Source organism: Rhinoderma darwinii, chromosome 2 (genome assembly GCF_050947455.1).
Source record: "Rhinoderma darwinii isolate aRhiDar2 chromosome 2, aRhiDar2.hap1, whole genome shotgun sequence".
In the NCBI taxonomy this organism is placed as follows: Eukaryota; Metazoa; Chordata; class Amphibia; order Anura; family Rhinodermatidae; genus Rhinoderma; species Rhinoderma darwinii.
Window position 1 is genome coordinate 315896175 of NC_134688.1, and position 17654 is coordinate 315913828.

General features: G+C 41.9%; 1 protein-coding gene across 3 annotated transcripts in view; it reads right to left on the minus strand.

Annotated features, from left to right (window-relative positions):
* Positions 1-14074: 14074 nt before the first annotated feature.
* LOC142743131 (mitogen-activated protein kinase 14) overlaps positions 14075-17654 on the minus strand; it is a 196142-nt gene continuing 192562 nt past the window's right edge. For all 3 annotated transcript variants that reach the window (XM_075853549.1, XM_075853548.1, XM_075853551.1), the window contains one exon: positions 14075-16482. In XM_075853549.1, coding sequence (XP_075709664.1) covers positions 16415-16482 — 68 coding nt within the window. In that variant the 3' untranslated portion in view covers positions 14075-16414. The remainder of the gene's footprint in view (positions 16483-17654) is intronic.

Consider the following 17654-nt stretch of genomic DNA (forward strand, 5'->3'; position numbering starts at 1 on the left):
TGTATTAAATAATGGTATATTGTAATAGTTTGGACTTTTACGGACGCAGTGATACCAATTTTGTTTATATTTTTAAATTACATTAGAGGAAAAATGGAAAAAGGTATTTTTTTTTTTTTTACTACCAATAAAACTTTATTTAGCTGTTTGTTTTTTTTTTACACATTTTATTAGTCCCACTAGGGGACTAGGGGGATCGTTAGATCGCTGGTACAATATACTGCAATACTAATATATTGCATTATATTGTCATTTTTACAGGCTTCTGTCGATTTAGTGCGATTGCTGTTTATATCCATTAGTCCTGGGTGTCAGCTGTAATACACAGCTGACACCTGCAGCATATGGAGCGTGCTCAGCGTGTGAGCCCGTTCCATACATCACCCCTGCACCACGACATGATATTATGTTATGGTTCGCGAAGGGGTTAATGAACAGCGCATGGTGCAAAATAAAAATGTCAATTTTATGCCATTTTAGTGCACAATATGTTATGCCCAGTTTGCAAATACCTCATAAAATGCTAAGCGAGTTCTCCCGGGTATGGCAATGCCATATATGTGGACGTAAACTGCTGATTGGTCACGCTCAGAAGGGTGGGAGCAGTATTTGGCTTTTGGGGCGCAGATTTTGATTGGTAGTTGTTCTGTTTGGGGTTTACTGGTATTTCAGTTTTTAACGTGGGAGAATATATAAGCGGAGTACATCATGGTATAATAAAGCGGTAAATAAATAATAATTCACAAATGTGTGGCCAGTGTCGCACTCATAAATGGTGTCCAATCTTATCTGCTTTTGGAGCGCTCTGCACATTTTGCATCGCTATATTCTGAGAGACAGATCTTTTTTATTTTTTCTCCAATGGAGCTGTGTGAGGGCTTAAAGGGAGTCTGTCACCATAATGTCCGTATTAAACTAGTAACCGTGTATCGTAGAGGAGACTAACCTGCTTCTAACGTTTATTTTCATTTTCTGCTTACTGCCTCCTTTGTATAGAAATACGCTTTATTAAGTTTATGCTAATGAGCATTTAGGTGCAATGACGGCGTTACCATTGCACCTAAGGCTATGGCCACACGGAGCAACTCTGACACGATCGCAACACGGCCAACAACCGCGCTGGCACTATGTAGGAGCGGCTGTCAAATACCTCGTTAAGGGGTATTCCGGTTACATGCGCACTGCCGCTCCATTCATTCTCTATGGGTGCGCGGTGCAGTGTTCGGCTTTTTCCGGCGCTACCATAGCGAATGAATAGGAGGTAAGTTGTTGTAATTTGCAAACTCATGTGGCCATAAAGTGTGTATTAATTCATGGCCGGACGATTTTGCAGATAAAGGGACGGTTTACCCGCGTTAACATTCGGCCACTTACAGGCTAATCGACAGCCGCACCGAATATGGTGCTGGCGCGGTTAGCCGCGTTGCGACCGTATCAGGGGCGCTCCGTGTGGCCCTACCCTAAATGCTCTTAAGTCACACCCCCAGTTCAACCCCCCTCCCTCCCTTCTTACAGTGATTGACAGGGGCCAGGCAGCGTAATCGGCTCGTTCATGCCTGGCCTCGTACTATCTGTAACGCGCGCGTCCCTGCTCTTCACTCGGCGCATGCGCAGTACAATCTTTCTGCTCGACGTTCTAATCGGAACTACTGCGCATGCGCAGATTAAAGAGCAGGCACGCTGCGCATGTGCAGTAGTGCCGATTAGAACGTCGAGTAGAAAGATCATACTGCGCATACGCAGTGAAGAGCAGGGACGCACGTAACAGAAAGTACGGGGCCAGGAATGAACGCACCGATTTAGGGTAGGGCCACACGGAGCGTCCCTGACACGGTCGCAACACGGCTAACCGCGCCAGTACCATGAACTGGGGAGCGACAGAACAGCATTTAGGTGCAATGGTAACGCCCTCATTGCACATAAATGCTCATTAGCATAAACTTAATAAAACTTATTTCTCTACAATAAAGAATTTAAGGGCTAATTTGTTGCGGGACAATCTGTAGTTTTCATTGGTACCATTTTGGGGTACATGCGATTTTTTGATCACTTTTTATTACATTTTTGGGAAGGAAGGTGACCAAAACCCATCAATTCTGAGTGTTTTTTTTAGTGTCCGCCTGAATAAGCCCTTATAGGAAGAAAAGAGTTTTGTTTTTTTTACTTATATTTTTCACTTTTTAAAAACATTTTTATTAACTTTTTTTTAAGTCCCACTAGGAGACTTGAAGGCCTGCAGCACTGATCGCTGCTCTAATGCATTACACTACCTACGTCATGTAGTGTATTATAATGGTCATTGTGATGCTGACAGTCACTCTGACAGGAAGCCTATGATGAACAGCCAATGGCTGGTCCATATAAGGTTTCCGTCCATGCCAACCCCCCGCGATTGTGGGGGTTGCCGATGTGCTACAATCCCCTTAAACGCGGCCGACAGAATCGATCACCACATTTAAGGGGTTAATTGCTGAAATCAGCGGCGATAGACCGGTGACCAGCAACAGTGAAGTGTCAGCTCCCGGCGCAGTAACTGTACGTACTGGTGTGGGAAGTAACCCCTCACCAGGACATGCAGTTACGTCAAGGTGCAGGAAGAGGCTTAACCCCTTAATGACCAGCCTATTTTAGTCCTTAATTACCAAGACATTTTTTAAGTTTTTCCATCGTCTCATTCAAAGAGCTATAACCTTTTTATTTTTGAGTCGACATAGCTGTATAATGTCTTGTTTTTTGCGGGAGAAGTTGTAATTTTTAATAGCACCATTTTGGGGTACATAGAATTTATTGATTAACTTTTAATAACTTTTTTTGGGGGGGGAATAGAAAAAAAAGCAATTTTGCCCCACTTTTTTGCGTCCTAAATTTACGCCGTTTACCTTGTGGTATAGATAACACAATAACTTTATTCAATGGGTTGTTGCGATTAAAACGATACCAAATTTGTATAGTTTTTGTATGTTTTACTACTTTTACACCGTGAAAACACTTTTTATTCAAAATTATTTGTTTTTGTGTCTCCATATTTGAAGAGCCGTAACGTTTTTATTTTTTCGCCGATGCAATTGTAGGAGGGCTTTTTTTTGAGGGACGACATGTAGTTTTTATCAGTACGATTTTAGAGTAGATGCAACTTTTTATCACATTTTTTTTAAGGGTGGATTCAAGGAAAACAGCAATTTTTGCATGTTTTTTTATTTTATTTTTTACGACGTTCACTGTGCGGGTTAAATGATGTAATAACTTTGTAGTTGGGGTCGTTACGGACGCGGCGATACCAAATATGTGTAACTTTTTTACTTTATTTTGTTTAATAATAAAGAAGGGGGAAAAGTGGGTTTTTCATATTTTTTTTTCCACTTTTTATTAAAAACTTTTTTACTAGTCCCACTAGGGGACTTCACTATGCGATTATCCGATCGCATTTATAATACACTGCAATACTTCGGTATTGCAGTGTATTATGCCTGTCCGTGTAAAACGGACAGGCATCTGCTAGGACATACCAGAGGCATGATCTAGCAGGCATTCACTACAGGCAGACCTGGGGGCCTTTATTAGGCCCCCGGCTACCATCGGAGACACAGACACTGGGAAATTTTATCGCCGGGTGTCGGTGGGATGAGAGGGAGCTCCCTCCCCCTCTCCAAAACCACTCAGATAAAGTGTACGCTATTGAGCACTGCATCTGAAGGGTTAAACGGGTGAGATCGATACTAATAACAATCTCACACGTTCGAGCAGGGACGCCCCCAGCTCTCAGCTACATCTGGCAGCTGAGAGCAGGGAGATTTGACAGCTCCCTGCTCTGTTTGTTTATTTATTCTGATGCAGCGACGTAAAAAGTCTATTGCATGGGAATAAAGCCCATTAGTGACCGACGTAAAAACACTATGGGGCGGTCACTAACGGGTTAAAGGAAAGGGGTCACAAATTTTTGGGGTTATTTATTTGATGTGTTTTAAGTTATGGGCCTATTTTTTTTTAATTATTTTAATGTGTTCCCTAATGTGACTTTATTTATTTGTGTTTTTACTTTTTGTGGGGCAGCAATCGTTATTAGCATCTGTGTATGTGTCTCTGTACGAAACATACACAGATGCTATATGGCACACCAAGGGCATAGGAGACAAGGGAATGGAGCCAACCCTATCTACTAGGCTGGTGCCGTTCTAGCTGTGACCTGCCAATGCTATGTGACATGCGCAGATCACAGCGACCCTCAAATCAAGAGGGAAGGGGCACCATTTTATTAAAGAGCGGCAGCTCCTGCAGAAGCTTCTGCTACCTCAAATGAATTGCGGGGCCTGCCTGCTGTGAATGCAGGACCGCCCGGCCATTCATTTGAATTGCCGCCCCCACCTCTCTGCATTAGCTTTTTCTGGAGCATGGGACCTCCATGATGCTCCAGAATTATTTATGCCACATCTCTAGGTCCCGTGCGCCACAATAAAACTAGAGTTCATGGACCTGTAGTTTCTATTGTGGCGCAGGGGAGAAGACAGAAGTCTATGTGAGTATAAGTTTTTGTATTTTTTTATACTACGAACTTTATTTTTTTGTTTTGCAGGTTCCGCTGGACCGTTTGGACTACTTCGATGATCTACCTTTTAAAAAAAGAAGAAAAAAAATTGGTTAAAGAGGGTTGTGTGGGAGTTTTTATTTCTATAAAAAAAATGTCTGGTCTTCGAGCGTTTTTTAACTTCATTAGCGCCTTAGTAATTGCAGTTGTCTGTTGCCAGTAAAAAGGCTAACACAAACCCTCATTACCCACCGCCACCAGGGGTATTGGGAAGAGTCAGGTACAATCCAGTACCCGACCATCTGGAGTGATGGTCGGGCACTGGGGCGGCCACAGGCTGGTATTATGAGGCTGGGAAGGGCCAAAAACAGTGGCCCTTCCCACCTTGGTAATGCTAGACTGCTTTATAGTATCTGGCTGGTTAGGAAAATGGGGGGGACCCCACTTAGTTTAAAAAAAATAAATCAATAAATAATTGAAGATAACGTGGGGTCCCCTCCTTTTTCATAACCAGCCAGATACAATAAAGCAGCCACAGCCTAACATTAACAGGGTGGAAAGGGCCACTGTCTTTAGCCCTTCCCAGCCTTCGGCTGCCCCAGTACCCGATGGTCGGGTAATGGATTGTACCCAGCTCTTCCCAATACCCCTAGTGGCGGTGGGTAATAATGGGGGGTTAGTGCTAGCCTTCTTACTGCTAGGCCGCAGCTGTTTTATTGTATCTGGTTAGTTATGAAAAGGGGGGGGGGGTCGTTTTTTTTAGGGTACAAGACGGCCAGTCAATATAGGTGAAAGAGTTTAGCGGCAGTGACTAAAAAGCAATTTATATTCTGGCAATAATTAGGAGACCTGGCTGGGTTTTATATAGCAGGCCTAGATGAGGTCATCAGAAGAGGGGCAGCACAGTGGCTCAGTGGTTAGAACTGTTGCCTTGCAGCGCTGGAGTCCTGGGTTCATATCTTGACAGGGAGATTCAACTAAGGGACAGGTGAAGAAGGCAGATAGAAAGTTCACAACAGTGTTTCTTTTACAAGGCAAGGAGGAGGAGATGTATGGTGCGTGACAACTAAAAACAATGAGCACAGTGAAGACCATGGAGTTGCCGGTCATAGGGTACAAAGCTCAATCAATTGAGAGGATGGCAAGATGGAGTTCCCACCTCAGCCAGTAAAAACTGTAGATCCACGGTGTGTCCAGGCTCTACATCAAAGAAGTGGGACAAGGCAACTTGCCTTGTGATTCTTGTCGACAGTGAAGTAGGAGGAGTAACAACTTGTAGGCATCACTCGGAACAGGAGGATCCCCAGAAAACCAACTGTCCAATCAAGAACAGGGTTGTGCAGATGGAGAAAAGACAAGTCCAACACAGGGCAAGAGGCACACAGCAGAATAAAAAAGGTAACTTCTTCATGATGGCCAACCTTCAACTGAACTGGTGAAGTGCAATACCATACTTTACCTCCTTGAATGTGGTCATTGTCATCAGATCAGTCCAGAGGCAACAAAGAGAGAAGCAACTATTAAGCCAGATCTAAGTCCAGGATGTGCCCTGCAACTCCAGAGTTAATAAAAGATTTAGAGGTAATGGTGAATCATGAAGCATTAGGGTAGATAGAAGCCTTCATTCCTCGGTCAGGCTTAAGGCGATGTCCCCTGCCAGACTTTGGCCAGGGAGTTATGACTGAACATACTAAGTGAGAGAAATAGAAGGCCTTGAAGAGCTCATCAGAGAAAGCATCCAGTTGTATATCAACAGAATACAGAACCAGGAAGCATTAAACCCTATTTTGATGCAGTGGTCATTTAAGCGTGCTGTCATGTAGCATACTTGCTTTATGAAACTTTCCAATGTATGCCTCTGGGAAAAATATTCCGCAAAGTAAGAACTAGAGAAATTTGTTGGGAGAATATTTTTCCCACAGCCATACATTGCATTTTTTCTCAGTATATTTTTACGCTGCGGAAATACAAGGCAAATACACCAGAACGATACAGGAACTTGGGGAGGTATATAACAGGAACATTTTACTTTTGACCTCAGAATTCCATAACACATTAGACCCCCGCCTTTTCTAGCTACTGACCATGGTACAAATTGCTCTGAGACATGTTTATCTACATCTACTCTCCCTCGCCACCTGCCCTCACCCCCCATGAATGTTATTAAGGCACTCTATCTGTTCCCAATTTTTAGATTAGGTGCTATTGGGTGTTCTGCATTGACTTAGCCGGTACTTCATGGACCAAAACATATGCTACATATTTTGGAAATGGTTATTTTGGGTTTACGTGGGTGGGGGATTCTGGGAGATTTTATGGTTAGTGAAACAAATGGCAAAACAGATTAATTTGCTTTCTGTTAAGCTTATTTTCATTCTTCTGCACAACAGTTAGTGGCATGTGGTTAATAGTACTAACCACAGCCAACATCGATTGAACTATGCATACAATATGTCTTGGTCCTGATCTCCACTGCTGGGGATTGGGGTGCTATCCAAGACTGCATGAGAACGCATATGACCAACTACATTTTACTCTCTCTCCAATGGGAATCCCTCAAGTGCATGGTTAATCCAATAATTTTTAATTTACTTGAGAATTTAATATTTTTTTTTATAAACTTTATTGATCCATTTTTCTTTGGAAAGCTTTTTTTTTTAATACACTGCAATTCCTCAGTCTTCTGTAATGCCAGGTCCCATCCAGACAGCTCTACCGTCCATAAGATGGATGAAAATGGAGGGGCATGAGATGAGACACCGTAGTAAACATTCTGTGTACAGGAAACTAGTGCAGGAACAGTGGAGGAGGCTGAATGACGTGTCTCTTCAAATCAGTCTACAATCTTATGCACGGTAGCGCTGAATGTACAGAACAGAAAACTGGCGGAGCAAGGAAAGTGTAACTTCAGAAATGTCGTATCAGCTTATTATTTACTGTGCTTCATCTATGGTGACATTCAAGTCAAGAAAACAATAAAAACAGGAATTGGGGAAAATGCCTTCTCACCCAATTTTGTTAATAAATCTGTACAATTTACGTCAATACACAGTTTACACTTTAGATCATCTTATTTTTTTTTTACACAAAATTAAATATTGTTGTGAGTATGGTTGTGCAAGGCGAAAGAGGCTAATTTCATCCACACAGTGTGGTTATATCTACGTGATTATTGGATCAACGTGTTATCTGTGATCAAACAAATTTAATTGCTCTGTACCTTTAGATCCATTTATATGTGTTTTGGATGATATTAGCAGTCCTAATTTTCCTTCTGTGCAACACATTAAAGTAGTAGGAAGACTCCTCTTTCTGGCTATACTTATTCGCAGGAAAACCGATTGGGGGAACATAACTTTTCTATGCCAGTTTCCTGACATAAAGCCACAAAGGCCCAAAAGTGTCAATTTGCAAGGAAAATTGAAAATATGGGCAGTTTACACCGCTCATAACACTTTTGAAAAAAAATGGTTGGGACCTAGCAGAAAGTGGCAGGGCTACGAGAAACTAGTGTGGATTGTAGTAAAGATCTATACCATCTCCTAGCGGGTGCAGATTTCACTTGTAAGGCGTAGCAATGTAAAATCCGTTGCCGTGCCCCATATAGTCCCCCCTTCCAATCGAACAATAAAATGAAATAAATAAAACTATGTACCCACTGCTTTGCCTCTCTTCCTCTGACAATAAGCCACACTGCATATAGGGCCCTGACTTCAGGCAGTGTCAGGACATTGTCTGTAGTTTCTCACAACACGCTGCAACGCATACAAGGTACTGACACCGAGCAGCGTTAGAGCCTTATATGCGAAGCAGCACTCCACGTTCTTAGTGCTGCGCCGCATATAAGGCCCTAACGCTGCTCGGCATCAGTACCTGGTATGCATCTCAGCATGCTATGAGAACCTGGGGCAATCCCGGAGAAGCGGATCAGTGAGAATATTTATTTTATGTCCAATTGGGGGGGGGGGGATTGGGGAACAGAGGTAAGGGGCCTGGCTTAATTGTGGCACGCAGCCGGATGGACGATGCAACGTTTATTAAGAGGAGTTTGCCTCTCTATAAATGTGTTACATCTCACTGTAGCGTACTGTTTATTAAGACTGGCATATAAAATGCCAGTCTAAATAAATCTCCCGCACTATGTCTCAAATAGAAAAACTTTGTTAAAATTCTAATTTTAGTCGGTTGTGGTCTAGACCAGGGGTCTCAAACTCGGCCGGGTAAGTGGGCCACATATAGAAAAAATTTGAAGTTGACGGGCCGCATTACTTTCAAATTTGATACATTACAAAATTATTGTTAATTAATTAGTTATTTGAACTACTATAACACTATGTTACTATAATACTACATTACTATAACAATACTACGTTACTATAATACTACATTACTATAATAATAGCGCTAGGTTTAAACTTACCGGAAATTTGCGAGATTTCTCCACGTGCATATTTCAACAATCCACTTTTACAGTTTAAGTGTCGCTAAATGCAGTCCGGCAGCTCAGTTGGCAGCGTTTGGCAGACACACAAATGTCAAATTACGTAGCTCCTTTTTAGATTGTGCTAGAGCCCTCTATAGATACTGCCACAGTGCCCTCTGTAGATGCTGCCACAGTGCGCTCTGTAGATAATGCCACACACACCCCTTGTAGATAGTGCCACAGACACCCCCAGTAGATAGCTCCATTGGGGCTCCCTCTAGGAGTGGAATCCCCAGCCAGAGCGTTGCCTACGCTTTGGCCAGGGATTCCTCTGCTGGAGGAGCCCCTGATGTCACTGCTCATACACAGTGACGTGAGGGGATCCTCCTGGACCGGAATGTGATGTCAGGGGCAACTCCCGAGACGGTGTCCCAGAGCGGAGCACTAGTATAGGCTCTACTCCGGAACTCTGAGGAAGCAACTGACATCAGTGTCCATATATGGAGAGTGATGTCAGGGGCTTGCCCAGAGCTGGAGTCCTGGAGCAGAGCCGCTTCTAGCACCCTGCCTGGGATTCTAGCTCTGCTCCTGACATCACTGTTCATATATGGACAGAGATGTCAAGGGCAACCCCAGAGCTGGAGTCCCGGACAGAGCGCTACGACTGGGACTCCAGCTGTTCTGCTGACATCACTGTCCAGTTCTGGGGAATCTAGGGGATTCCAGAGTCCCGGAGCAGAGCCTATGCTAGCGCTCTGCCTGAGACTCTGCTCTGGGGAAGACCCTGACAAAACTGTCCATATATGGACAGCGATGTCAGGGAATTCCACAGAGTCCCGGAGCAGAACCTATACTAGCGTTCTGCCCGGGACTCAGGCTCTGGGGAAGCCCCAGACATCGCGTGTCCATTCATGGACAGCGATGTCAAGGGATTCCACAGAGTCCCGGAGCAGAGCCTATGCTAGCATTCTGCCCGGGACTCCGCTCTGGGGAAGCCCCAGACATCGCGTGTCCATTCATGGACAGCGATGTCAAGGGATTCCACAGAGTCCCGGAGCAGAGCCTATGCTAGCGCTCTGCCCGGGACTCCGCTCTGGGGAAGACCCTGACAAAACTGTCCATATATGGACAGCGATGTCAGGGATTTCCAGAGTGTCCCAGAGAAGAGCCTATGCTAGCGCTCTGCCCGGGACTCCGCTCTGGGGAAGACCCTGACAAAACTGTCCATATATGGACAGCGATGTCAGGGATTTCCAGAGTCCTGGAGCAGAGCCTATGCTAGCGCTCTGATTGGGACCACGCTCTGGGGAAGACCCTGGAGTACTGGAGCAGATCCGATACTAGCGTCTCTGTGTCCCGCGGGCCGCAGATGACAGCCTCAGGGGCCGCATGCGGCCCGCGGGCTTGAGACCCCTGTTCTAGACTATTCATACAATGTTTCTTTTTTTCTCCATTTTGATGTGTGGGTAATGTATTCTCTTTTCTGAAATTGTTATTTGTATGTTTTTTTGTAATTTGTACTTTTTAGAAGTAAAAAAAAAAATATAAGGAAATTAAAAAATGAAAAAAGTAATCCTCCTGTTTGTAGCAGCTCTTTCTGCCTACAGTACAGACTTATTTTTATCTTTTGTAGTTAATTAATATTGTTACCTGAGGGACCACCATAGTTGTATTACTAAATACATTTTTACCATGCCATTTTCTTAATATCCCATGCACAAAATCTCTTGGCTTCTGCAAAGTTGAGTTCTGCTGCTCTGCTATACCATTCCGGAATCACTGTTTGTAGAGTTTGTAACATGAGTATTTACAAATGCAATACAAGGCAAACAGAAAAGTACAGATTTTACAAATAAGATATTTGACCATTGCTTATTTAATCCATCACAGAGGAGACCAAGAAAATAGCAAAATGTAAGTAAATTTCTCTACAGCTCATGTAAGTAATTTTTCTTGTTTAAGTTTAGCAGTTGTTTATCGTAAACATCCCAATCCCAGTTTTTGGCAAGCGACACAAACAATATTGTCACGAGAGGGTGAGGAGAAAAAAAAGTTCAGTAGGACAAAAAAAACATTTGTTTATACAGGTAATAGATTAGTACCATAACATTTCATACTTCAAAAAGGGTTTTCCAGTCCCTAAAAATTGATGGCCTATCCTCAGGATAGGCCATCAATAACGGATCGCTCAGCATCTGACTCACGGGACCCCCGCCGATCAGCTGTTTTGAGGGGATGCGGCGCTCGTACGAGTGCTGCTTCCGCTTCATTTCTGCTTTCTCACTGCACCCCCTTAAAAACAGCTGATCGGTGGGGATCCCGGGAGTCGGACCCTGAGCGTTTAGCTATTGATGGCCTATCTTGAGGATAGGGCATCAATTTTTAGGGACTGAAAAACCCCTTTGTGAAATAATTATCCAAAAAGCAAGAGGTTCCCATATGAAATATATTTCTTTTTATATTTAAGGCTTTCAAATTTGAGTTTGCTAGAATACTGTAATAACTACTGAAGAACAAGTTCCCTTTATCTAGTAAAACGTGATGACATAAAATGTTATAAATCAGTAAAATTAAAACTCTTGCATCGAGGCAGGAATTATTTGATAAAATCTAATTATCTCAATAGTATATATATTTGATATTTTTGTGCAGCATTAAAGGGAACCGGTCACCAGCATTGCACCTTTTGAACTCGATTCAACCGTCGCTGGCCGCTGCTGACAAAAGTTCATTGGCGTTATCCCCTCTCCTAAACTCCTCCTCTGACCGTAAATAACAGTCTGCAAACATTTTACGCCTTTTATGGTAATAATCCGGCAGTCTCGTTCGTTCCTCTTCTTATGCCCTCAAACCGCAGAAAACTGGCCCGCCCTGAATGCGGTCAATCAAAAGTCAGCTGTCACTCAAAAGTAAGGAGACGGGGTTAATTTGGAAAGGCTTCAGAAATGAAATTATGACTGTTTTCGACTAAATATATGACTCTTTTATGCTCATTAGCATACGGCACAGGAACACTAAAAAACGAAATACTAAAGTTACAGGGCCTACTTGGAAGATAATTATAGGATACATAAAAATTATTTTTCACCCACTTCCACCAGGTATTGATGGTTTAATAGAAGAAATGCTGGTGACAGGCTCCCTTTAAGCAGCTTAAAATTCAAGATTTATTCAGCAGAATTCATTCTTCTACATGGGCATTATTCGAACTCTAGTGAATGGAAACATAAAGTGGTGTAGTCTCTTGTCACCAAATGGTTTTAAGGCTGGGTTCACAATGTGCGTTTTTGAAATGCTGGTAAGAAAAACATCTGAAAACCGCACATGTTTTTTTAATTACCAATACGTTTTACAAACTGTTTCAACTGCAAGTCTATGACTACTAAATTGAAAACCAGATTACAGCTGAAACGCTTTGTAGAAACTAATGGGCATTTAAAAAAAACGCATAGTCTTTAGATGCGTTTTTCTTTCCAGCATTTAAAAAAAAACGCACAATGTGAACCCAGCCACAGGAGCATTTGGAATTAACTGCAGTCACTCTTGAATTTTCAGGCTTTCATTCACAGGGTAATATGACTTTAAGGGAATCTATCATCCACATTATGTTGCTCTCAATGAGGGAATCATAATGTAGTGACAGACACGCGGATATCAGTGGTCTGTTACTTTTGTACTAATGTGAACCCTTTTATTTAGGACTTACATGCAGAGCACAGGAAGCCGCCAAAGATGTGCCAGGTGTATTCATAAGCTGCTGCTGCTACCTCCGCCCACTCTCCGCTGATTGACAGATGTCTCCCTATTAGGGCGGATTTACACGAACGCGATATATGTCCATGCCACCCGCGTGTTTTTCACGCGTGTCGCACGGACCTATGCAAGTCTATGGGGCAGTGCAGACTGTCAGTGATTTTTGCGCAGCCTGAGTCCGCTGCGTAAAACTCATGACAGGTCCTATATTTCTGCATTTTTCGCACATCACGCACCCATTGAAGTCAATGGGTGTGTGAAAATCAAGCGCACCACACGGAAGCACTTCCGTGGGACACGCGTTATTCGCGCAACAGCAGTCAAAAGTATGTTTGCAAACAGAAAAGCACCACGTGCTTTTCTGTTTACAAACATCCAAACGGAGTGTCATAATGATGCCGGCTGCGCGAAAAGCACACAGCCGCACATCCAATCTGATAACACTCGGAGCTGTTAAGTGCCTTTTGCGCACGCAAAACACCGCTTTTTTTGCGTGGGCAAAAACGCACACGCTCGTGTAAATCCGCCCTTATGGTGGCATAGGTAGATATCTGCCAATCAGTGGATAGTGGGTGGTGGTAGCGAGAGCTTATGAATACGCAAACGCATCTCTGGTGGTGCTGCCTGGTCTGTGTATGTAGGTTCTTATGAAAGAGTTAACATTAGTACAATGGTACAATGGTGACAGACCCATGAAATGATTGTGTCTGTCACTACATTGTGCTGCCCTCAGTGAGGGCAGCATTACGTGGATGACCAGTTCACTTTAAGCTGGTTTCAAAGGACTGTAAGACGGCCGCATTTCAGACTCTGTATAAAGGCTGTAAGACCTGGACCCCTAGTGGAACTTCAGGGTTCTACCGGGATGTAAGTTCAGTTAAGTAGATCTGTGGGGATCTGGGTTTTTCAGAGATGAAATGGATGTCATAATGTGTGTATTATGGCCATGTGTAAAACCAGCCTAAACTTGTTTTACAGCTGAGGCTCACCCTTCAAAAAGATTATTTGTCAATACTTCCACATCACCAAGGCAAAAAGGTTTTGTTTTTTTTCCACTTGAATTTTGCAATTGATTTCACAGAGCAAACCTAGCGGAAAAATATTTTTTGAAAAAACAACAGTTTCTGCAAATCACCACATTATATGAACAGTACAATTGGGTGGATATAAGTAAACAGGAACAATTCTACAGTTTTTCAGCCACGTTTGAAAATGCAATACAGTATATTCCAACTTAAAGTATGATTTTACGTTTTTTTCCATGTATGATTAATACAGTAAGTCATTAATGATTTTACCCTAAAGAACGTTTGAGCTGTGCAATAAAGTGATAAATTGGGCACAGATTCTTGAAGACAAGAGACTTCTGTTGATAGTTTCTTTAAAGAAGAACTCCAGCAACTTTTTATTTTTTTTGCACATATAACGCCATCGCACCAGCAATACTCTAACAGTGTAAATGGTTTCTTGCCAGCTCAGTTGCATCCATAAATTTTGAACCCTTTCATTACGGGCAACTGTTTCATGTGATCTCAGTCGGACAACCAGAATAGAACATGCTCTCATGTGGCTGACCTCTTGTGAACTACAGGATTACCTCATCACCAATCAAATCCCTCCAGCAGCTTTGACCATTCCTCTCCCCAGCCAGCTCCACGTTTCTTTGTATGTCTTCCATAAATATAATGCTGCTGAAGAGATAATTTCTTCCCTATCTGTGGGAGAAGCAGTGTAGTGATGTAATAGCCGAGGCCACACAATGATTAGCTGCAGTTATAAACCTCCCCTGACTCTCACTGTCTGTCAGTACTATCATAGTTGGCAAGATTTCAAACATTTTTCCAGGAGCGTTTTTAAATGGAAAACAGCTCCTGATTTTCAGACATTTTTTAGCAACTCACATTTTTCACGGCATTTTTTATGGCTATTTTTCTATGGAGTTAATGAAAACGGCTGCGTCTGGGGCTGAGTCTATGAGCGGTATTCCCCGGGCAGGACATCGGCAACGTTTTGGCCGAGGATTCCGGCGCTCCAGGAGGAGTGAATGGCAGAGCAGGAAGCGGATAGCTTCCTGCTCTGCCATAGTATTCAATTGTATCTGTGTCCAGAGAATGAAGTTACAATTGAACGTAGCAGTTTCCGGGACAGTAAATTGCTGGGACTGTCTCTGTAAATTTGGGACAGACCCGGCAAATTCGGGACTGTTGGCAAGTATGGTACTATCTGTAGGTGAGGAGTCGAGTGTATTTCTATGCTGCTCACGGTCTCCTGCTGGTAAGGACTGACAACAGGGAAATCTATTACAAGCAGAATGCAGAGGAGACCAGATAAAGATACATAGGATATACTGAGACTCCGTAGTGTGAGGACAGCAGTTCTATGTCACTGATCTATCACATGCTGCACTTAGAGAGGACTCCGAGCAGAGTAAGTGCAGTGTGATGAGACTCCGCTCCCTCTGCAAAGCATCATGGGAAATGTAGTCTGCATTAGGGGAACCATATCAGAGGGGAAGAAAGAACCAAGATGGCAAACAACCGATAAATGGCACATTAACTAAAACTACTATAGACAAGGCATGCACAGAAACCTCTACATTATTCTTTGATAGAAGCCTATGCTGCACTATGTAGGCAAAAAAAAATAATTGCTGGAGTGTTCTTTAACATTCATTTGGACATTAAATTACACTTTGGACAACCACCTTTACTAAATTAAAAACTTCACATATGGATTTGCACGGATGGGATTAGGGATGAGAATCTATAAATGTGTGAGATATAGAATATATATAGCTTTAGATGGTCATGCGCTGTTCACCGAGCCAACCGCTGGCTAGGTTGACACGAGGGAATCTTACATACATCAGTAGTCATCAATACAGTTGTGGTGAGTCTAATATGCCAGCTGTTTCACATTTTGATCACTTGGATCATTGTAACTAATTAATAGTATATTGGCTGTTTTTGATTCATATTTATATTTTTCACTAATTATTGTTGTATACAATTGAATACCGCATGTAAAAAAAACTTTATGCACTATTGGCACGTTAATAAACTTGTATTTTTGCTATCCACATTGTAATTATGCCTCATGTCATTAATTGATGGGGCACCTCTATATACTCGTTTGAAATCAGTTTTTGTATTGCTTGAAAAAAGCTCCATTGAGTGAGCTGAAACGTTGCAGGGAGAATAAAGCCCAGCTTCCTCACCAACATTTACTTGAGTGGTGCCATTCCTCCATTATATATATATATATATATATATATAATCTCGAAAAAATATGTAAAATAGTAAAATTATGTGAAATGAAAAATATCCACACCACCCATCCTTTAACCAGCAGTCCTGCACAAAGACAGACAAGTATTCCCATATAAGGCCCGTTCTTTTTCTTCCGGTACATAAACCACAAATGATACGACAAAGGAAGTTTCAAAACTATTTAACAGTTCCTTCCACAACATTTGTGGTAGAGAAAATTCTGCAGATGCTGGAGTACTATACTTGTGAAGGTGAGAGGCAACTGGGGCACATGCAGCAGTAGATTCCATATAAGTAACACTCTCCAGTAAAGAAAAATATGTATAGAGATGTATATATGCAAATCACTCAGATCCACAATCTGATAGGCACTTTGTATAATCGATGGTAGCCGAAATAGATGTCCATCATCATCTTCATAGCGGCAAATACCTTTGAACAGTTATTTCAAGATTCCATTTCATCAGAGTCTAGTGGAGGAGGTACAAAGCAAAGTAAGTCTTCATAGGTTAAACCTGTGCAAGGAAGCAGAAAAGCCGACTAAGTGAACAAACAAAAATCATCTAATTACCATTATTCATTTAACTCATTACCTGTGGAAAAGCACAGCTTCTTAGAAACACCTTTAGCCATCAGTGAAGTTACATACCACAAGTTGATTTCCCCAAATATGGCAAAGAAAACACTTTAAAGAAAATTGTGCAATTTAAGACCAGTGCTGAACTTAAAAAGGGAAAGTTCACCATTCAATATCTTCTGACCTGTGACGGAGACATTTCAGTAGAGGTCATGGGGGATAATTGGGGGGGGGGGGGGGAGATACCTGTGACTTCCACTGATCACTAGAATAGTTTATATTGAACAGCATAAACCATATTTTGACCCATATCATCTTTACATGTGAAGACAAACAAGGGGAACTATTCTACTGATCAGTAGGGGTTTGTATCCTCCTACACCTCCATATGCATCCACACACCTAATTTTTTTAATCTTTTTAGCTTGAATACAATTTTGTTAAGGATTTAGATTTTATTTTGTGGGCTGCAACGATGAAGCGTTAAAATTTGCACTTTCCCCTAGCCAAAATGACTGGAGACTACAACATACACTTGATATCTCTCCATCTTCTATATACTTTCGGGATTTGGTAATTGAACATTGTACAAAATGACAATACAAAGACATATTTTAAACCCCAAAAACTTACTCCCCAAAAACATTTTTATTCCAGTAAGATGGATTGTCATCATATTAAGAATCTACAGAAGAAACCAGGAAGTGATCAACACAATTATAATTTTGACACAAACGTCAACATATCCTCATTTACAATACTTAAAATACTAGAATTTTATTTGAATCGATCCGATATTTTCTCTCAAAGAAACATGAACTTACATTCAGAGATTCAAAGACTTGTTTGTATATATATATATATATATACACACACACACACACACATATATATACACACACACACATAAAAGATAACATTCAATTAATCAGAAATACACTATATACATTGTTAATGTGCTAAATGACTATTCTAGTTGAAAACGTCTGGTTTTTAATGCAATATCTACATAGGTGTATAGAGGCCCATTTCCAGCAACCATCACTCCAGTGTTCTAATAGTACATTGTGTTTGCTAACTAACTGTGTTAGAAGGTTAATGGATGATTAG